At 37.9% G+C, this 22,997-nt stretch overlaps 1 protein-coding gene across 1 annotated transcript in view; it reads right to left on the reverse strand.

Moving 5' to 3' along the window:
* faf1.S (Fas (TNFRSF6) associated factor 1 S homeolog) overlaps positions 1 to 22,997 on the reverse strand; it is a 140,004-nt gene extending 117,007 nt beyond the window's left edge. The window contains 4 exon segments of the mRNA NM_001086748.1: positions 2,633 to 2,859; positions 3,626 to 3,672; positions 13,039 to 13,107; positions 22,671 to 22,997. Coding sequence (NP_001080217.1) covers positions 2,633 to 2,859; positions 3,626 to 3,672; positions 13,039 to 13,107; positions 22,671 to 22,715 — 388 coding nt within the window. The 5' untranslated portion in view covers positions 22,716 to 22,997.

Genomic DNA, 22,997 nt, shown 5'->3' on the forward strand with positions numbered 1-22,997 from the left:
CTACCTACTGTCAAATTTGGTGGAGGTTCCATCATGCTGTGGGGCTGTGCGGCTAGTTCACGGACTGGGGCCCTTGTTAAGTTAAGGGCCGGATGAATTCAACACAATATCATCAAATTCTTTAGGATAATGTTCAAGCATCAGTCACAATGTTACGCAGGGGTTGGACATTCCAACAAAACAATGACCCTAAACACACTTCTACAAAGGCATTTATGCAGAGGGAGAAGTACAATATTCTGGAATGGCCGTCACAGTCCCCCGACTTCAATATCATGGAAAATCTATGGGATGATTTGAAGCAGGCTGTCCATACTCGGCAGCCATCAAATTTAACTGAACTGGAGAGATTTTGTATGGACGAATGGTCAAAAATACCGCCATCCAGACACTCATCAAAGGCTATGGGAGGCGTCTAGAGACTGTAACATTTGCAAAAGGAGGCTCAACTAAGTATTGATGTAATGTCTCTGTTGGGGTGCCCACATTTATGTACCTGTCTAATTTTGTTATGATGCATATTGCATATTTTCTGTTAATCCAATAAACTTTATGTCACTGCTGAAATACTACTTGTTATATGTTAAAAGGAAGTTGCTACTTTGAAAGCTCAGCCAATGATAAACAAAACTCCAAAGAATTTAGAGGGGTTCCCAAACTTTTTCATATCACTGTATATATATATATACCTATATCTATACTAACTATAGATTTTAGTATCACAATAGCCTTTGATATTATGTCTGTCCAAGAAATCATCCAAGTCACTCTTAAAGGAACAGTTCAGTGTGAAAATAAAAACTGGGTAAATAGATAGGCTGTGCAAAATAAAAAATGTTTCTAATATAGTTAGTTAGCCAAAAATGTAATATATAAAGGCTGGAGTGAACAGATGTCTAATAAAACAGCCAGAATCCAACTTCCTGCTTTTCAGCTCTATAAGTCTGAGCTAGTCAGCGACTTGAAGGGGGGCCACATGGTACATTTCTGTTCAGTGAGTTTGTAATTGATCCTCAGCATTCAGCTCAGATTCAAAAGCAACAGATATGACCCATGTGGCCCCCCCCCCTCAAGTCTCTGATTGGTTGCTGCCTGGTAGCCAGGGTAACCAGTCAGTGTAAATCAAGAGAGCTGAAAAGCAGGAAGTACCGTATATACTCGTGTATAAGCCGACCCGTGTATAAGCCGAGGTACCTAATTTACCTAAGAAAACTGGAAAAATGTATTGACTCGTGTATAAGCCTAGGGGCCCCATGTCAGATTTCAAAATGTGAATGTGTAAATGTGTAATCATGTTTTATGGCATAGAAATCTATCTAAAACTATTTAAAAGAGCCTCCCCATAATTCCATCAGCAGGAACATGACACTGCAAAAATATGCTTACCCTGAGAAGGATCAGTGTGGGCCAGGTTATAAATAGCCATTGAACCTCACATACTGGCACCCAGTACATTTGAATGTTGGAGTTCCCTGTGACTCCCACCATAAGTCACAAGCTTGGCATGTTTCTATCTGACAACAGCAAGAACTTGCCAGGCAGCATTGTTCTCCGCCCTATGTACCTGGCGTAATGATGACAGAATGAAAGGGGAGTGACAAGGCAATTTATATGTACATGTACAGCTCCACAGATAGCACTCTGCTGCTGGCAAACTTGGAATCAAGCTTTAGGACCTTTTAACAATGGCCGCCAGGGGCCCTGTGAAAGAGCTGCAGGACGGTTCACTGTGTCCACTCTCCGGGCGGCGCGTCCTTCCCTGCCGGCGTAGATACCGTAGATATGCCCAGCAGTGCGACCCCCTGTGACCCGGCCCCAGCAGGACTGTCGGCCGGCACCGCTACCCACTTGGCGGCCATGGGCGCCGCCATTTTGGGAGCGAACGCCGGCAGGGAAGGACGCGCCGCCCGGAGCTCCTGGACCTGCTCCGGGCGGCGTCACAGACAGTCCTGCTGGGGCCGGGTCACAGGGGGTCGCACTGCTGGGCATATCTACGGTATGACCCGTGTATAAGCCGAGGTTGAGTTTTTCAGCACATTTTGGGTGCTGAAAAACTCGGCTTATACGCGAGTATATACGGTAGTTTTCTGACATGCTATACATCAAATCACTCCAGCCTTTATACATTACATTTTTGGCTAACTAACTATATCGGAAACATTTTTTATTTTGCACAGCCTATCTATTTACCCAGTTTTTATTTTTACACTGAACAATTCCTTTAAAAGCATTAACAGAATCAGCCATCACAACATCACCCGGCAGGGCATTCCACAACCTCACTGTCCTCACTGTGAACCACCTACATTGCTTCAAATGAAAGTTCTTTTCAGACAGAGTTCTGTCTTTTGCTTCCACACTTCTTGTTACAGTTAAGAGTTGTAGTATTTCTGGTCAAGTGATCTCTGATGCAGCACGGAGACTATCACGAAATGGCAGTTCCAGGCAAGAGATGTAAAAGGGCAGTATTTACTTAAATATATATTCTAGTTTGATAAAAGTCTTTAATATGCCACTTAATTTGATATAAACTATCTGTTGCTTAAGTATTAATTTGGGGGGTATAGTTTTCCTTTAATTGCTGAAGCTTTATGCCTTACCTACAGTCAATTGCATAAGCTCCATGTCTTACCTACAGTGCAGCTGTCTTCTAGAACTACATCTGCTGTTTTGTCTCTGTACTCAACTTTAAAGTTTAGCATTCGTGACAGCCGCTCAACAATCTGCCGTGACGGAACCACAGGACGAAAAGCTGACGTGGAGGATGAAGGCAGGGAAGAAGAAGAAGCAGCAGCCGTGGTAGCTGTTTGGGCAGCAGTACTAGATACCTGGTTTGGCAAGGAATCACTGCTGTATTCACTGAAAAAAAGAAAATAGAAATTAACCAATAAGGTCAAATTTAACAATTGGCATGAAGGAACTGTTGGGTCAATCTTACTTTTTATACTTTGCTAAAAAAAAAATGTCTCAACCCCAGGTATGAATAATAAATCTGTTCCTTAAGATCAGGCACAATTTTTTGGGAGAAGCAAATATGAAAAAATATTTTAGTATAAAGTGAGAATGGTGTGGGACAAACAGGGGCACAGCCCTAAATATGTCCCAAGAAAGTTGACTTCTCCTTGTACACACATGGCTCTTATTCCAGCCACTGTTTCATCACATGAAAGAGCTCAACTAGAGACCAGCATCCACCAAAAATCTTTATCATTTGGCCTCAACCTTTGCTCCAGTGCAGTAACCCATAGCAGCCAATAACCAACAAGGTTTCTGTAGAGTATTCAGAATATCAAGCATCAGATTGCTCAATATGATAAACTGCAAAGGGGCAAATCTGTAGGTAATAGTAAAAACTATAGAAATAATAAAAACTATTTTTTCCCCATATCCCTGAACGATAACAGCCGATGCAAGTGATTCTATGACAATTATCTGCTGGTGTTGAAAATCAGTCAATATACCTGCACATAATACACATCTTTGCAAAGCTGCTTAAAAAAAAACAGGCTTTTTTACACGTGATTTATTTTTGTTTTTTATGCCTTTTTACTAATAGTTAATAAGATATAAGTATGAATATATTGGTTCAAGTTATTTTTAAGGTGAAAGCTGTGGTTATACATACCTCTGCAATATACCATTTTCCTGTGGTATAACACCATTTATTGCAGCCTGCAGATGAAAGAGATATGTCAGTATAAGCCAGCTTCCTGATGAGCACAGAGGGTGTAAGGTAAGAAGCATACTATAAATAACAGTTATCCAGTTACCCTAACCAACACACAGACATAATTTAAAGCTAATTAAAAAAAAAAAAAAAGTTGTAACCTTGGTTCCCCTTAATAGTTTTGATCATTTTTATGTTGTAAGATTTGCATACATAGTATTTACAATATGAGCACATAATAATCAATAATGGTATGCAATTTTTAAAATTTAGGGGGTTATTTATCAAAGTCCAATTTTGCTGGTTGGACTTTCAAAGGGAAAAACCAAAATTTTTTCGTAGAAACACAAAAACTACAATTTTTCGTGACTTATTAAACCCTGATGGTGTTAAAAGTGAGAAGAAAAAAGTACTCCAACTCAGACCTGCCAAGGTCATGTTCAATGACAAACGTCCCGAAGATAATGTGATTAGCTCTGGGTTTTCCGAAAAAGTTTCGTTATTTGGGTGTCAATTCCAAAAAAGTCATGGATTCTGAGTTTTTTTTAATGAACGTATCGAGACTTTTCAAGATCTTTACAAGATTTTTACAAGATTTTTTCTGGAAAATTTAATGATAAATGGGGGGAAAGTCTGTGCTGATTTGGTTGGTGTGGCTTTCCAAAAATAATGAGATCAATTCAGATTTTGATAAATAACCCCCTTACAGAAGAAAATTAAAAACCGTAATTACCAAAATATTGCATGTATGCATGGGCGTCCACAAATAGGGGCAAGGGGGGCACTTGCCCCCCCCCTCGGACTTGTATTTAATAATGCGCATCTAACAAAGTGTGTGAGTTGTGCGTATGATAGAGAGTATAAATTAATTTGTGTATACATAGCTGTGTAAATACTCAATTTCACATTAATAAATCTTAGAGGTGCAAGTTGAGTGTTAGTTTGCCTTCATACAACCATTCTCTCCAGGGCATTAGGCAGAAAGCAGACTTCAGTTCCTTGTCCCGCTGTCTCATTGAATCTTTTAACTCAATTCACTTCTCATACTTATATTGATATTTTCACTCTACTCATTTACTCCACAATCACCTCTCAGTTTCTATTACCCCTATGCCTCCTCACTGCTCTATATATTTGTATAGCTATAAATATCTATAATATTAGATTTAGAATATTAATATATCTATATATTTGTATTGCTGTAAATATCTATATTATTAGATTTAGAATATTAATATATCTATATATTAGTATAGCTATAAATATCTATAATATTAGATTTAGAATATTAATATATCTATATATTTGTATAGCTATAAATATCTATATTAGATTCAGAATATTAATATATCTATATTATCTATTATCTATATATATATATATATATATATATATATATATATATATATAATTTACAAGATATTCAGGGCTTTTGTGTATTATTTTTATATATAAAAAATAATAGCAGGGGACCGAAACGTTGACCTGTTTTCATTTAATATTTGACTAAATAAAAGTGAAGATTTTACTAAAATCCCAGTGTGCATTCCTACTTCTGAGGACTTGTATACAAATGGCAAGGACTAGCACCTGGGTATATACACACACACACAAACTCTAATATATATTAATAATCATATAGGCAGTTCTCAGCAAATGTGATGAAGTAATAAAATACTACTGTATAGCCACATGGTGGTGAGAGAGTCTTTGTCTTTGTTCTGTTACAGACAATCACGGATGCATTAAAGAGTATATTTGCTTTCTTTGATTTTTTCATTTTAAACTCATAGGGGGCTATTTATCACACTCTGAAAAACCAGAAAAAAAAATTTGCAGCATTTCAAATGATCTGTACTATATAACAGACAAAGCTTTATGTATGGATTTCACACTCAACACACTCAGTCTGAATTTCTCTGCTGAAGTACCTGTATCTGCTCTAATTCTATACTGGATAACTCGCGTCACTTAAAATGTATGACTGCATTCATATATTGACCACATCCTGTCAAATTATTAAACAGTGGAGAGTTCAGTGCATGTTTGTGACACAAAGAGCTCTCTATAGGCAGAAAGAAAAGCAGTTTTCATTACACGGTGGAGCCAATCTAATCGCTTGTTGCCTGAATGATGACTCCGCATTTTTCTACTTGGCGATTGTGCAAGGAAAACAGTGGAAAAGGAGGGAGGGAGCGAGCTTCAGCTCCACACTCCCTTAATAACTACTATTTTCATAAATAAATAACCGTTAACTTGACTTTCTAACGTTCTGAAATCAGAGCTCAACAACCAACCGTCACAAGAGTCTCATGAAACTCTATGCTTAGTTCTTTCTGCAATATATAGTTCCTAAATATGGACAGCAGTTTCTTACTGACTTATGTGCCACAGAATCTAAAAAATGTCCTGGAGGTTTAGTATTTTTCACCTCCAATATTTTGCATTTCACCCTGGGTTCATCAAGATGCTGTACTGTGTGGTTTAGTCCTAGCACACCTGAAGGGGTCTGTCCTTGTACATGGACCAGTCTAATGATATATATTAACCAATACAACTTTCCAATAGGCATTTATTAAAAATGTCAGTGCTATTAAAGTTACAGTAGAACCTTGGTTTTATGTACCTGGATTTTGTGGTTTCCCTGAATTGATGCCGTTTTGTTGTGGTCTCATTCAGACAAGCTGCATTTATTCTTCCTGGATTTAATATTTTCCCAAAATTTACGACATTTTGATCCCCTGGCTGGAATATGTAAAATCAAGGTTCTACAACCAGGAGTTAAGAATTTGCTTAAACTCCTAGTTGTTACTTTTTAAAAAATTGTAAAAGTCTGGAGCCACCAGGGCAGATAATATAAAGAGACAGACAACAATGCTTTCAATAGTAATACACATACAAATAAATGAATTGCTGTATATAGCAATATAGCTTAGAATTGTGTTTTGTTGGGCAAAATTACATTTTCTGGGTTGACATTGCCTTTAAACAAGTTGTTACTTTTGGGGGCCTGAAACATGAAAGTTAGAATATCACTAGTGCAAGGCATCAATCTCTTTCAAGCTTCTTAGAGTAAAAGAAAAACATTAAATGAATGCCACATTTATTGCTAGCACCATGACAACGCAGATAAATAGACTATATATCACTATGGCAAATGTTTGCATTACAACTTACAACACTAACTTCCAGAAGAACAATGACTGGATGTCTTGCTCAGTTCCAACTGTATATTGCCACAGTTGTTACATTACCAGCAAGATGTGCTCATTTGAACCAAAAATATGGAGAGAAAAATAGTGTGCCTTTTGCACACAAACGTATTGCTATTGTTGAATGATTTTAGTGCTCCGATACGAAAGACTGCAAGTGCTAATAACAATCAATTGAGTCCCCCATTCAAGGAGTTCTATAACATTTGAAAGGACTTCATTTTGAGTTAAACACACTACAGGTACAGGTTACCAGTCAGTGACTTGAGAGGGGGGGGCACATGGATCATATCTGTTGCTTTTGAATCTGAGCTGCATGCTGAGGATCATTTGCAAACTCACTGAACAGTTATGTCCCATGTGGCCCCCCTTAAATGAACAGTTCGGTGTGACAAAACAAACTGGGTAAATACATAGGATGTGCAAAATAAAAACTATTTCTAATATAGTTAGTTAGCCAAAAATGTAATGTATAAAGACTGGAGTGACTGGATATGTAACATAAATAGCCAGAACACTACTTCCTGCTTTTCAGTTCTATAACTCTGAGTCAGTCAGAGACAAAGGGGGGCCACATGATACATTTCTGTTCAGTGAGTTTACAATTGATCCTCAGCTTTCAGCTCAGATTCAAAAGCAACAGATATGACCCATGTGGCCCCCCTCAAGTCTCTGATTGGTTACTGCCTGGTAACCAGGGTAACCAATCAGTGGAAACCAAGAGAGCTGAAAAGCAGGAAGTAGTGTTCTGGCTATTATGTTAGACATCCAGTCACTCCAACCTTTATACATTACATTTTTTGCTAACTAACTATATTAGAAACATTTTGTATTTTGCACAGGCTATCTATTTACCCAGTTTTTATGTTTACAATGAACAATTCCTCTAAAGGAGAAACAAACCATTTAAAAAAAAAAAATTCCGGAAATTGCCGAAGCGCCAGAAGAAACACGAAGACCCAGAAGATGGATGCCTAGAAATCCAAAGCCAGAATCTGCGACGAGGGGTAAGTAAAGAGTATGGGGCATTTCCCCGGGGGGCAGTTAGGCTGGAGGGAGGGGGGTCTCCGTGGGGTGGGGGGTACGGGTTTTTTTTCTCATTTAAAGTCATTGACTAACTCAGAGTTAGAGAGCTGAAAAGCAGGAAGTAGTGTTTTGTTCTATGTTAGACATCTGCTCACTCCAGCCTTTAAACATTTCGTTTTTTTGGCTAACTATATTAGAAACATTTTTTTTATTTTGCACAGGTTATCTATTTACTTATTTTTTTATTTTTATACTGAACTTTTCCTCTAATATTATGGTATTGCTCCTGTAGATTATTGACTATAGCAGCACTTGAGATTATATGACTGATAACTCAGAGCAGGGTTGGACTGGGGGGCCCGGGGCCCACCGGGACTACTGTCCAGGGCCCCCCTGCGACCCCCAATGTGGCGCGCCAATCGTCATGCATGAAGGTGCCGCTCGGCGCTCCTGAGTGAATGGTGCCACACGCATGCGCAGGTGACGCTGCACAACGCCTAAAAGAAACTTTTTTGCAGAATCCGATTGGGAGAGGGGTCAGGCCCGGCCGAGACCCATTAAGGGTCGTGGCCAACTGGATTTTTTTCCCAGTATCCCGCCGGCCAGTCCTACTTTGACTATGGTGTTCCCAAAAATGCAACATGGAAAAGTTTATTTTAGTGCAGACTATTAAAGGTTAATGTTTTTATCAAGCTCTTTCATTCTGTTTTTGAATTAGTTAAACTTAGTAATAAAGTGGTGACAATTTGGGTTTTTCTTTTAGTTTGGAAAAAATATTTCAATTATCTGACTACACTATTTGTGGGTAGCACATTTGATTTTGGTTTGTGAATTACAGGGAAATCAACCTTCACTGGGACAGGTGTAGTGAGGTTTATGTAGAAAAGTAGTTTAATGCCTTTTATGATGATCATGTGAAACAAATAGTGGAGATTCAACTATAAATGGAGCCTGGAATGTTACGTTAACTTATGTATACAGTTATATGAAAAAGTTTGGGAACCCCTCTTTATTCATTGGAGTTTTGTTTATCATTGGCTGAGCTTTCAAAGTAGCAACTTCCTTTTAATAACATAGCATGCCTTATGGAAACAGTAGTATTTCAGCAGTGACATAAATATTGGATTAACAGAAAATATGCATCATAACAAAATTAGACAGGTACATAAATTTGGGCACCCCAACAGAGATATTACATCAATACTTAGTTGAGCCTACTTTTGCAAATGTAACAGCCTCTAGTCGCCTCCTATAGCCTTTGATGAGTGTCTGGATTCTGGATGGTGGTATTTTTGACCATTCGTCCATACAAAATCTCTCCAGTTCAGTTAAATTTTATGGCTGTCGAGCATGGACAGCCTGCTTCAAATCATCCCATAGATTTTCCATGATATTCAAGTCAGGGGACTGTGACGGCCAGTGCAGAATATTGTACTTCTCCCTCTGCATAAATGCCTTTGTAGATTTCCAAGTGTGTTTAAGGTCATTGTCTTGTTGGAATATCCAACCCCTGCGTAACTTGAACTTTGTGAAGGATGCTTGAACAATATCCTGAAAAATTTGTTGATATTGAGTTGAATTCATCCGACCTTCGACTTTAACAAGGGCCCCAGTCCCTGAACTAGCAACACAGCCCCACAGCATGATGGAACCTCCACCAAATTTGACAGTAGGTAGCAGGTGTTTTTCTTGGAATGCGGTGTTCTTTCACCGTGCAAAGCACTTTTTGTTATGACTCATCAGTCCAAAGCACTTTGTTCCAAAATTCACTGCTTGTGGCGTTAGTGGTGAAAGGACTTCTTTCTCATTACCCTGTGCAAATTTCACTGAATTCTAGAACGATGTACAGATACACCATCTGCAGCAAGATGTTCTTGCAGGTCTTTGAAGGTGATCTTTGGGTTGTCTGTAACCATTCTCACAAAACCTGGGTTTTAGAGCAACTGTGCCTGTGGCCTTCCATTTCCAGATTATATTCCTTACAGTTGAAACTGACAATTTAAACCTCTGAGATAGCTTTTTGTAGCCTTCCCCAAAACCATGATACTAAACAATCATTGTTTTCATTTTCAAATCTTTTGAGAGTTGCTTTGAGGATCTCATGCGGTCAGTCTTCAGAGGAGAAGCACAACTTGCAATTGGCCACCTTAAATAACTTTTCTGATGATTGGACACACCTGCCTATGAAGTTCAAGGCTTAACTAGCTAATCCAACCAATTTGGTGTTGCCAGCAATCCGTATTAAGAAGTTACATCCATTCAAATTAGAAAAATTACAAGGGTACCCACATTTTTGCACAACCAGTTTTTCCCCATTTGATTTAATTTCATACAACTGAAGTTTTGGAATGTCCTATAGTTTAATCGGAGTTTGAGCTCAGGCAAATCACCATTACCAGCAGTCTTCATGGAAATATATGTATTCTGTTTAGAAGCTGGGATTCATTTCAAAAAGAAAATTGCCCTTACATAATGGAAAATATTTAGCATATTCTTGTAAGGAGTCGCTGCTGATACAACACAGTTAACAACTCATTATAGGTTTCTTCATCTATATAAAAATATTCTTTAACATCATTTCCCTGATGATGACTGATCTCTTGTTCTGAACCTTGGCAAGGGTTTTCTCGCTCAGTAAATGAGGGACAGATGAAAAAATGCTTTACAGGGTGTGCTTTGAAATCTGATATAGCAAGTTATAATTTTATTTCTTCCCTCACTTACAATTTACAATTATACATGTTCAATGTGGTACCAAACAAGTTTCTGTACTAATGGTATCACAGTAGTATTTTAGGTTCTGGAATTTTGACCTACACTAATGAGGTTATTTTTCAAAAGTCGAATTTTAGAGAAATGTGAGTTTTTTGAAACTCTAATAAATTAGATTGTATTCACAATTCGAATGGTATGTTATTTATGAAAAAATGTGAACATCTAAAATTCAAGTGAATAGCTCCGACCCAAAAACTTGAATCAAATTCGAATCCTCTGAAAAAAAATAGAGTGAATTCCTGACCTACAAATTAAATTAAGAGCAGTGTGAATATTGCCTGCAAATCTAGTGTGGCCCCCAAGGTCTTTGGTCCCCATAAATTAGTATTTGCTGTTATATAGCTTTATAGCGCCTTCTTGCCAAAATACTGTAATTGATTTGTTGCTCTTGCTGCAACATCTGTGAAGGAAAAGTACATATATGAACAAATGTAAATTATCTTCTGTCTTGCTTCTTCATATTTTTTTTTATCTTGACCTTCATACTTATAACACCAGTATAAATATTTAAAATGTGTTCCATGCATGGCAAAAGTAGCGTAGGCAAACACAATACAGATATATAAACAAAAACTGGCAAAGTGAGTCAGTAATAACCAAAAGCATTCATTTGTCAGCAGAAGGGCTTCACAGTAAAACATCCTCAGAACCTGTTAAGCATTTTCATTGATTCTAATCCAGCACCTCCAGGGAAAATTTATATTTTCCTTTGGAATGTTGTGCACACTTTAAACAAGCCACGAGTGCATGTGACACACTGCTCATAATACCATCCAGAGGCCACATTACTTCACCTCCACCAGTTCAAGGAGAGCTCACACACAACTTATTATTTCAAAAATTAGAAACACCTGCAAAGAATAACGCACAAATTGTTTTAATGAAGTGGAGCATCCTAATGGATGCAATTTAATCACATTTATTAACATTTTCTCCAGTAAAGAGAGTGTTTTAATAAACTGGCTCATTAACAGTATTTCCTACATCGACAAATGTACCAGTTTGTACTACTTTGGGCTAGGGCAACACCGAGGCTGAAATCAGCTGGCCAAAATTCGCTAGCTGATTTCAGCCCTACCATAGCCAGTAGCCTCCTCTCTTTTCCGCACGGAATTGGCTCTTTGCAAAGAGATTCGGCAGATTTCACCTCAAAATGCAAAGACTCAAAGTACTTTGCCGAAACCCAACAAGTCTGTTCATGCCAAAATTTAGCCAAGCAAATTAAGTGCAGAAAAGAGAGGAGGCTACTGCCTGGACTAGGGCTGAAATCAGCCAGCTTCAGACTATCTGATTTCAGGCCCCGTGTGGCCCTAGTCTTAAGAAGTCAAATGTATTTCTTTCCAATGGGGTGATATATACTTCAGCAGCAGCACTGAACTTTATGTGATCTATGAATAGAAAGCTCACTATTATAATACTATTATATCTGTAAGATTTCAACTTAGTAAACTTGTTTCCATGATACTTAAAGCCAATCACCCAAGATTACCCTTTGTACAGCTGTCAAAAACAAATCAAAGATGTAACCACAGGGGAACTAGGGAATAAACAACAGACAGGGGCCCATGATTCAATGTCTAAAGCATTGCACCAGCCCCAGACCCTCATCTTAGGGAGAAGATAAACCGATAGCAGAAAACCGGGGGCATTCAGGCAATCAAGAAACTCCACAAGGGCCACCAAAAAATAGTATAAATTATTATTGTATAAATATTATTTATTGTTGATTAATTTAAAAAAGCTCAGTATATCCACTGGCATAAAAAGCGTAGGGCTAATGGAGATACTGATCTATTTTAGATGAATCTGCAATTAATAATATTTTTTCTATTTTTTGTGGCCCTTGTGGAGTTTCTTGAGTGCCTGGATGCCCCCTGTTTTCTGCTATTGAACCAAGCAGTAAAATCAATATGGGAAATTTAATTGATGATGGCGACAATGGGTGAAGCAAAATGATAGGCATGTAGGTAATTGTAGTGGAAGGAAAGACAAAGCAGTCATGTAGCAGGAAGCAGCAAAGGTGAACTTCTAATTAACTTATATTTACTAACAATCAAATTGCAATTTCTTCCATTGATCTAAAAAGATTTGTGGGTTTCCTATATTTCTTAAAAGCTCCAAAAAAATTGAGATGTATTAAGTGTAAAAGCCACAAAAACCTTTAATGCAAAACTTTACCAAGTAAAAGTTGTCAAGGTCCTATAGAAGGCAATGGTAAGTCATATAGGTGTCTACTAAATGTAATTTTAATTAAATCTCTGGGAACCAGTTTCTGCCAGATAACATACTACTTTCTATACATTTACAAAGTGGGCTTTTATAATAAGCAATGAAATAAAACTGGAAAAAAAAACTTACTACTAAATCCCAGTTGTTTTGTTCTAGCAATGTTATAGCTTCATCAATATTTTCAATGCCTGTACATGCCTAGAAGAAAGGGAACAAAGAATAATAGTCAGTAAGGTACAAGAGGTTTATAGCAAATTGCACAGTATTTGCGACAAAGAGCAATATACCAAAATGATTGCACAGGAGCTGAGGGCACATGAATAAGATGTTTGTTCAACATAGAAAGTGTAAATATACTTTGAGGAACTATGTTTTATGATGGCAAACTGTTGATGGTCCCTCGGATTGCTGACAGTCCCTCATTAACTAAATAAATTATCTATGCTGTTGTATTTTAGTTATCAATTACTAATCCACCTGTGCAGCTATAGAGATATTGAGACAACTTTGAAGCTCAATTCCTGATACTTTCCATTTATGACTTCTACTGGACCTGAAATAATTCAGTATTCTCAAGCACTCAGTCTAAGAAACCAACAAGCTATTTATTTATAACATTATGGGAAAAGGTAATCAAAGATAATCAAAGTGGCAGACAATAAACTGGAAAAAAAACCCAGTAATATTACCTATATGGGGCAATAAACATATCTGGTTAATTAGATCTGTCCCACCAGCAGCCAACACAAAATAATCTTATTTTAAGATGTACAAAAATAATTTAGGAGTTGTAAACATACAGATTTATCAAGGTAGTACCATAAATGTATTACATACATTTAGAATGTATGATGTACTACACATAGCATAAACACATAAGAAAACCTAAATACATTATGTTAACCTAGCAATTAGTAACTGCCCAAATGTGCATTTTTAGGCTGAAATCAACCAGAGTTAATATTCCATTGAAAAGTAACAGCTACTAAATTCTGACAGATCTTTAAGCATGTAAATTACACCTGAAAGATGCAATAGACACGGGGAGGCCCATTTATCAAAGTTTGAATTTCTAATTCATGTGAATTTATTTTACTCAATATTAGAAAAACGGTCACATATAGAAAGTGGAAAGTAATTGAAAAAAGTCCTTTTTTTCTGGTGAAAAATCTGAAAACAACTGAACTGAAAAAAGTGTTTGAAGGTGAACAACCCCTTTAAGAAAGCAAATGGAAACTGAAAGCACTTCCATGACAAAGCTATCTCCTGACAATGGCCAACAAATTTTTAAAGCACGTTATCATATGCAAAATTGGAAATGATTCCTATATATGTTTATTATTTCACTATCCTGTATTCCAGGATAAAGGACAGTAAAACATTCAAATGAAGATATATATATAGGCATGCTGTGGTGGTGAAGGAGTTAAAACCTTTACATAAATGTGTTTTCCCTCCTCACAAGCTTTGGAAACACATCTGGAAAAGGTTTGTTTGAGCTGGCAGTATTGCCGGTGAATAAAAATAGAAACATCATCAAAAAGCAGGTGTGTGGGATATTTTAAGGTTCGGTTGTATACATTTTTTAAACAAAGGGTTTACTGATTAAAATATATATAAATAAGCACATGTATTTAAATATGTTTTTAGTGTTGTGTGACTTACATTGGGAATGTTATTTTTAAAACACAAAGTTTAGGCCTCATTCTGACTAGAAAGTCTGCATCTATCCACAGGCATGATTTGTGTAACATATACCCAGGCTACAAGTCATTTAGTAATGGCAGCCGTAATTGCAAGCAAGCACACAGTAAGAAACATATTACACAAAGCCAATCACTGTATTTATATGCATAGGCCGGGGCATCCGATTAAGTAAGAGCCTTTTCTAATGGGAAAGATGAGCTCTGACATTACACCCACCTATTTGATTATTTTTAAATTAAATTTGTGTCCATCTGCAGTTACTACTACCAAGCAATTTGCCCAATCAAAGTCTAGTATAACTGCACCCAGCACTGGCTGACCAGAAACAGAGAATCACGCTGACACCTCATGACCACTGCCTAGGGCACACCTTTAGGGTCGGGGCACACGGGCAGATTTGGGGAGATAAGTCGCCAGACGTCAAATCTCCTCTTCTTCGGGGCAACTAATCTCCCCGATCTGCCTTCCGCCGGCTAAAATGAAAATGGCCTGGGGGCAGGCACTCGGAGCGCTTCGTTTTCCAAAGATACCTGAAGCTTCCTCGTGAGGTAATTGCGGGCGACTTCGGAATGCTAAGGAGCACTGAATTCAGTTCCCATACAGCGCTGGCCAATGACTCCAAGCTATGTAAATCTGACTGTTAAAATTACATTAATTTAAAACATCTATTTTCACTTTTCCGAATATAATTCAAGCACTAAAGTAACAGTAATACCGAAAAATGTATGCGTTTAGAGTAGTTAAAAGGGCTGTGAAGTCAGTACAAAAAGTACCTCCGCCTCCAACTCAGACTTTTAAAGGAATAGTAACACCAAAAACTGAAAGTGAATCAAAATAATGAAAATATAATGTACTGTTGCCCTGCACTAGTAAAACTGGTATGTTTACTTCAGAAAGACTACTATAGTTGATATAAACAAGCTGCTGTGTAGCCATATAGGCCATATAGGCAGCCATTAAAAAAAGGGCACAGGTTACATAGCAGATAACAGATAAAACACCATTGTATTGGACAGGGCTTACCTGTTATGTGCTATGTAACCTGTTCCTTTTCTTATTTTTTCAGCTTGCATGGCTGCCCAATGGAGTTCTTGTTCCTTTAATATACTAATTTTTTAGTATTTTAATGCGATTGAAAGATTGAACATACAAGGCATTTCATCACCACCAAAGCTCAAAAATGTAAACAAGTACTTTGGTAATTCAAAGGGTTTAAAATCACAAAAAGAAAACTTAAAAAAGTTAAACTACATAAAGCAAAAATTATTGGAAAATCTAAAAAAACATATTTTAATTGAACCTGGCATATAGCTGTAGAATAACTGTTAAATGCAATCCAAAATTAACAGAAGTACTGTCTTTAGAAACAGAATTGCTTCTGCCAGATCCTCCTTTATAGCGGCTCTAAAATCTTATTAGTACTTGTATTTAAAGTTTTTAGGAGTCAAAACATTTTTGCCGAACTCTGAATCGAAATACCAAAATTGCTTCCAACTCCACAGCTCTAGTAGTTACAATATGATGCACTGTTGCCCTGTACTAGTAAAAAATGTGTATTTGCTTCAGAAACAATATTATAGTTTATTTAATAAGCTGCTGTGTGACTGGAACAGCTTGCATTTTTGAAAAATAAACTAAAATTGTTATCATTGTCATTTATCATTGTATGGCAACAGTACATTATATTTTAAAGGATAAGTAAACCCCTTATTAAAAAAAAAACACTACCCCCTACCCTACATAGACCCCTTCCCTCCCTCCCTCCCCCCCCAGCCTAGCTGCTACCCCAGGCAAATGACCCTAACTTTTTACTGAGCCCTCGGTGCAGATTCACGGCATCGGAGTTCACAATAGCCATTTTCTTCAGTCTTCATCTTCTTCTGGCGCTTCAGCAATTTTTGTGACTTTCGAGGCATGCGCAGTTGACAAAAACTCAAAGACTGCTCCAACTGCGCATGCTCCAATATGGAATTTACTTCCCGATGAAGACCGAAGAGAAGAAGAAGATGGCTGCCGCGCACTCTGATGCCGTGAATCTTCACTGAGGGGTAAGTAAAAAGTTAAGGGCATTTGCCCGGGGTAGCAGGGTGGGGGGTCTATGTAGGGTAGGGGGGTAGGGTGGTTTTTTTTTTTTTTTTTAAATAAGGGGTTTACTTACTTACATATAAGAATGTACCAATGTATTATGCTCATTTAGATAGATAAGAAATGTGCTTAAAAAATTAGTGTTTCAGGCTGATTTATAGGATATTTCTGCAAAAACCCTAATAATCCCTCTCTTTTCTACTTCCTGCTCCCAGAATTCCCAGGCTGTGCAGGGGAGCCGGCAGCACTCCGCTCATTGCACTGTAGGACAGGAACCAATCAGCAGCTATCAGGACCTGATAGGGAACTGAAGCCTGTCTTTGCTTGTGTGACTGCTGGACTGTGATTGGCTGTCCCCCTCCTACTGTGCTTCTGGCAGGCACTGTTAGGACATACCCACCCCTCATTTGAAACAGGGACCAGTGAACATCTATAGGGAACTCTAATAAAGGGGCTAATTGTAAAGAGAATATTAATTTTTAGCACCATCTAAAAGCAACACCATATATTACTCATAATTGCCTACAAAATTAGGGGTTTTCATTTATCCTATACGTCTCCTTTAATTACTTACACTTTCATATTTTGGTGTTACTGTTCATTTAATGCCAGTAGGAGTTTAGTGACAAATCATCACCAAGCTTTAATCAGCAACAGAAAATCTGGCAATGTGCCTCTGAATAGATAAAAGCGAACTGAAACATTGCATGAGGAAGAGAATAGTTACAGTAAAAATACTGCCATGCTAAAATGGGAAAACCCTTCACAAAAATAAAATGGGAAAACCCTTTAAAAAACAAATAACAGAATAAATATCTAGTATAATGGACTAAATTGAAGCATAACATCCTACACTGTACAATACTGCCCTGTGTATGTGCAAACCTCAAAAGCCATGTCAGGCTGATTGAATTCCAGTCTTTTAGCCCTCTGGCAACTATAGTTAAACACAATCTGGTCCTGACTTTAGCTGCAAATGCTCCTTGTCATCAAGCCTGAGAGAAGCGAAAAGGATATCAAGCAGTCCAACATGGCAGCTGCCAACACCCTGGGCTAGTCTTATAATTGTAGGTATGTTGCTGTATCCATTGCTCTGTATGACATTACCTGTAAGGCACAGTATGACGATGTATAAAGAGATATACTAGATACAAACACTTGTAGATCTTACTGCAGAATGCAGGCCCTTGGTGTTAGAAACCCCAAACTTACCTTCCTCTATTTTGGCGATCTCCCCAGCACAAGCATTTGAACAACACAAACCAACTGTGCAGGATTTACTGTACATCCATACTGGCACCCATTCGGCATAGACACAAACAATTGGAAAAGTAGAAAGCCTGTGAATGGTTTAAAGTCCACTCATTGCTCCACAGAGGAGTGTGACTATGTCACCAAGCAAATACAGAAAGGCATTCTTATCACCTATTAATAACCAATAGGCTGGAGGGTCTTGCTAGCCTGGCAGCTGCAACTACTCATTAGTCCTATATTGGGGAAAGTAAGTTTAATCCACCTTTGACCAAAACAGCAAACCATCAGTCTGAATAGGGGCCAAAACAATTGCCTTTTTAGATAAAAAGATAGACTCAGACATCAGTTAGATTGGGTGAAGAATGCAGGAGGCTGCATTGGCCCACATATGCCAAATACAGACACTCAAACTGCATAAGCCCTCTTTGTGATGTTCCTGTGGCCCAAAGCTTGAACAGGACAAGAGATCCACATTTAAAAGGGACCCTTCACCCACAAAAAAATCATTCCAAATCCTATTTTATCATGTTAGTCAAGCAAAATGTACTTAAATTACACTGTATTATTTGCATCTTGTTTCCTTCCGTCCGGGAATTAATAATTATAGCAAGCAGGCAGGAGCCATTTTGTGGACACTGTTATTAAGACAAGTCTTGCATCATCTCAAAATCTTGTTTGTGCACCAGAATGGGGGACCTGATGTCCATCCCCATGCACTGGCTACACAATTAAATGGTGAAGAGCACAGGGGGAATGTGGGGAGTACAGTGACATCTAGGGAGTGCTGAATGGAAAGTGAAACTAATTGCCTGCCCTGAAAAGGGGCTAATTCCTTACTATGGGATTTTTAAGAGAGTATTTATCAATTGGCGAATGTTCATCCTTTGATAAATACGCCTTTCAATACAACTGGCAATCTCTAACTTCACTCTTTGATAAATATACCCCAAGGTGGTGGATTTGCTGTCTGTGCGCATGCGTCAACATAACCTGCCACCCCTGAACCCCAATTGTTGCCATGGCAACCAGACAATAGTAGCTAGTGACAGTAAATGGGCATTCAGGTCACTAATTTCTGCTACACAATCTGCTCTATGCATGCACTGCTTCTAGGTGAGCCATAACCGCACAGAACCGTGGCCTTGGTTTGTGTCTCAGACCACAGCATCATGGAAAAATGAGAAGGGACAAGTCTGCTCTATCTTTCTAAGCATGTCAGTGACTATAATTGGAGATTATTACAGGTATTATAGTAAGGCTTTTACTATAAAACTACAAGTTCAATGGACTTTCCTTGTTCTTTAAAAATTCTGAAGATGATACATGGAAAACTTGACTTGCCATATACAGGTACGGGATCCATTACCTGGAAACCCATTATACACAATGCTCCGAATTACAGAAAGGCTGTCTCCCATACACTTCATTATATATATATAAAATAATCGAAATTTCTTTTTTCTCTGTAGTAATAAAACAGTAGCTTGTACTTAATCCAAACTAAGATATGAATAATTCTTATTGGAATCAAAACCAGCCTTTTGGGTTAATTTACTGTTTCCATGGTTTGCTAGTAGAGTTAAGGTATGAAGATCCAAACTACGGAAAGATCCATTATCTGGAAAACCCCACGATTCAAGCATTCTGGATAACAGGTCCCATATCTGTACAATCAAACTTGTCTAACTTGCATAGCAAATTAGTGCTATAGCTATGGGAAATGTGTGTATATAACCAGTTAGTGGCATAACCATCAGCAATATGTTTGAGTGCATGCTTGCCAGACACAGTGACAACATTTGCTAGTGTTAAGCTAGTACATATATAGACATACCTGATAGCAAGCAGATTAAAAGTCTACAGGGAAAGGGAAACAAGATGGGCAGCTGTTTTTGTCTTCTTTTTTTTTTTAACTTGGCATCTGTTATCTGTCCAGCCCTTTACGTACAAAAATGAGGATATATAAGGTCCTACAATCAGACTAATCTGTAAAAATATTTTTCAATACATTTGGAAATGCAAAGCAAAAGTACAAATCACAACCTGTTTGCCTTTAAAATAGCATTGTACCATAGACAATATAGCCTATAAAATGGGAAATAAAAATAAGTAGGCCAAGTGAGGCACAGATAAGCAATCTATAGTAGCACTTTACATCCCTAACCACATCTTACTGCATTCCATTGTGACAAATACATAAAAACTCTGTTGCTAGTTTAAACATTTATACATATTTTTCAAAAGCCTTTAACACATAAGTTAAAAAGATTCTATGTAAGTCTGCTTTAACATTTTTGCACATGAGTGCTTTCTTCCATGTACAATTTATAACACAGGCTTCACAAAAACATCCCAATTCTAATAAATTTAAAGGAAGCTCATCTTGAAAGAAGGGTGGCAACTACCCGGTAGTTGCAATAAACTGCCACAAAACATTGCTATTATCTGCTTACTCATGGGAACTACAGGCTGAGTCAGAACAATTAACATGGCATCACAGTGTCAGCAAATCCAAAGGCATCTCTCAGCATGAAAACAGAATCCAGAGAATTCTGATTCTGTATACTCAATCCTAATATTTGCAATTCTCCCACAGCTATAGTACAGATCACATTAAAGAAATAATGCCAAGTAAGCATGTCAAAAACATTTTGCAATAAAATAGGAATTGCATATAATACATTGTTTTCATGTAAAGAGTATACCTTTCACAATTCTTTCAACAACCCTATAAATTGCTGCACCAGAGTCCTACATTTCACCACCCGCACCAGTGTAGAGGCTAGCAAAATATCCATAGGCGAATGACAAAACTGACTCAGTAGGGGTGGTCCACCTTTAAGTTAACTTTTAGTATGTCATAAAATTGCCAATTCTAAGCAACTTTTGAATTGGTCTTCCTTATTTCTTTTGTATAGTTTATTAATTATTTGCTTTCTTCTTCTGACTCTTTCCAGCTTTCAAAGGGGGTCGCTGACCCCATTTAAAAACAAATGCTCTGTAAGGCTACAAATGCATTGTTATTGCTAATTTTTCTTTCTATTTTGGCCCTCTTCCATTCATATTCCAGTCTTTTATTCAATTTAATGCAAGATTGCTAGGGTAATTTGGACCACAGCAACTGGATGACTGAAATGGCAAACTGGAGATCTGCTGAATAAAAAGCTAAATAACTAGAAAATCATGCATTTTAAAAAATGAAAACCATTTGCAAATCATATGAGAATATCATTCTCTACAATTACATCATACTAAAAGTTAACTCAAAGGTGAGCAACCACTTTCACCATTAAAGGAAAAGTAAACTCTAAAAATGAATATGTCTAAAAAATGTATATTTCATATGCTGCACTTATTGCACCAGCCTAAAGTTTCAGCTTCTCAATAGCAGCAATGATCCAGGATTTCAAACTTTTCACAGGGGGTCACCATATTGGGAAGTATCTGCCACACAAATGCTCAGTGGGCTCTGAGCAGCTGTTGAAAAGCTAAGGGGTCATTGCAAATTATCAAGCAGAAAAGAGGTTGGCCTGTAATATAAACTGATGCTAGAAGGCTGATTATTCGATTTTACTGCTAGTTGCACTGGTTTCTGTGCTGACATGTAGTAATTATCTGTATTATTTACTAATCAGTCTTATATTATGACATTTGTATTCTATGTGTACTGTATATTGTGAGTGGGTCCCTAATCTCAGTAAGTGACAGTAGCACTGAGCATGTGCAGTGAATTAGCAGAAAAGAAGATGGGAGCTACTGGGGCATATTCAGAGGCAAAGAGGCTAAAGGGCTTTGGTTGCCTTGGGCTGGTACAGAAACCCAAAACATAATGTACAACATTTCTAGCCTACAACTTTAATGACTGCATAACAAAAGGGCTATAAGATAAAGCCCACAGCAAAGATAAGGGTGCAGTGCTCTGGCTTCAGGAAGACAGTAGTGATGTGTGGGTTGAGAAAAACTGATTGGTTGCTACGGGTTACTGTTCTGGAGCAAATCTGCCCAAGTGTTGTTAAATAAACCCCAGTAGGTAGAAGGCTGACATATCTATTCATGCACTCGGGTTCAAGTTGAACTTTAAACACATACGGTCCAGCTGCAGTTAAGACTGGTCGGTAGTGTAAGGTTTTATTCAAACACAATATGGCAAAGAATTCAAACTACTGCCGCCAGCTGCTGTCAACTATATATATATATATATATATATATATATATATATATATATATATCCCATTCTGTGTCAGACTTCAGTTGAGAGTGTTTTGATCAATAACATTTCTTTTTGACAAGATCACGGTTACCTATGATGTGCCAATTCCCTTATAGATCTAAACAGAGCAGTGATGTCTAATTGGGCACAAATATAAGTGCCCATGGGCCTTTACAGGCTTCATTTTATGACACGTTAACTTTAAAACAATTTGGTGCCCGAATTGTCTGTATATTCGATATCTGGCCAACTAAATAGGACAAACTGGCCAATACTAAACAAGTGGAATAAGTCTGTTAATAAATATATAACCATTTACTAACATATCTCTGATATAATACAGTTAGTACAATACGCCTTTATTTGAAATAAACATGACAGGGATCATATAAGAAAAAGATGGTGGGGGTTCCTCATGTTATGATGGTATGCCTTGACACTGACCTACGCATGTTTATACAATTGCTACATAGGCTCCATCACCCTTCCCCCTGGCCTGTATTACCTGGAAGTCGGCCAGAACCATCTCCCTGTCCGTGTTGGAGGCCATGACAGCCCCAGTAGAACCGCAAAGCGGATATAAGGAAAGGAACTCAACTACCAGAACATGAAATCAGGTTAGAACCCCGGGCAAGGGGCCTGCGCTTGTGCTGCCGGGCCTCTCGTTAGATGACTCAAAATGTTCTTTCCAGAAGTCTGTCTATGTGTCTTTCCTTAGCTCAGACTTCGAGCTTTGCCCGAGGATCAGGGTACGGGGCCGGCCTTCAATTTGGGGTTTACTGCTCGTCCTTGTAGGAATGAATCCGGCTCAGTGTCTCCGCTGCCAGGAGCT

This window comes from Xenopus laevis, chromosome 4S, assembly GCF_017654675.1.
Source record: "Xenopus laevis strain J_2021 chromosome 4S, Xenopus_laevis_v10.1, whole genome shotgun sequence".
NCBI lineage: Eukaryota > Metazoa > Chordata > Amphibia > Anura > Pipidae > Xenopus > Xenopus laevis.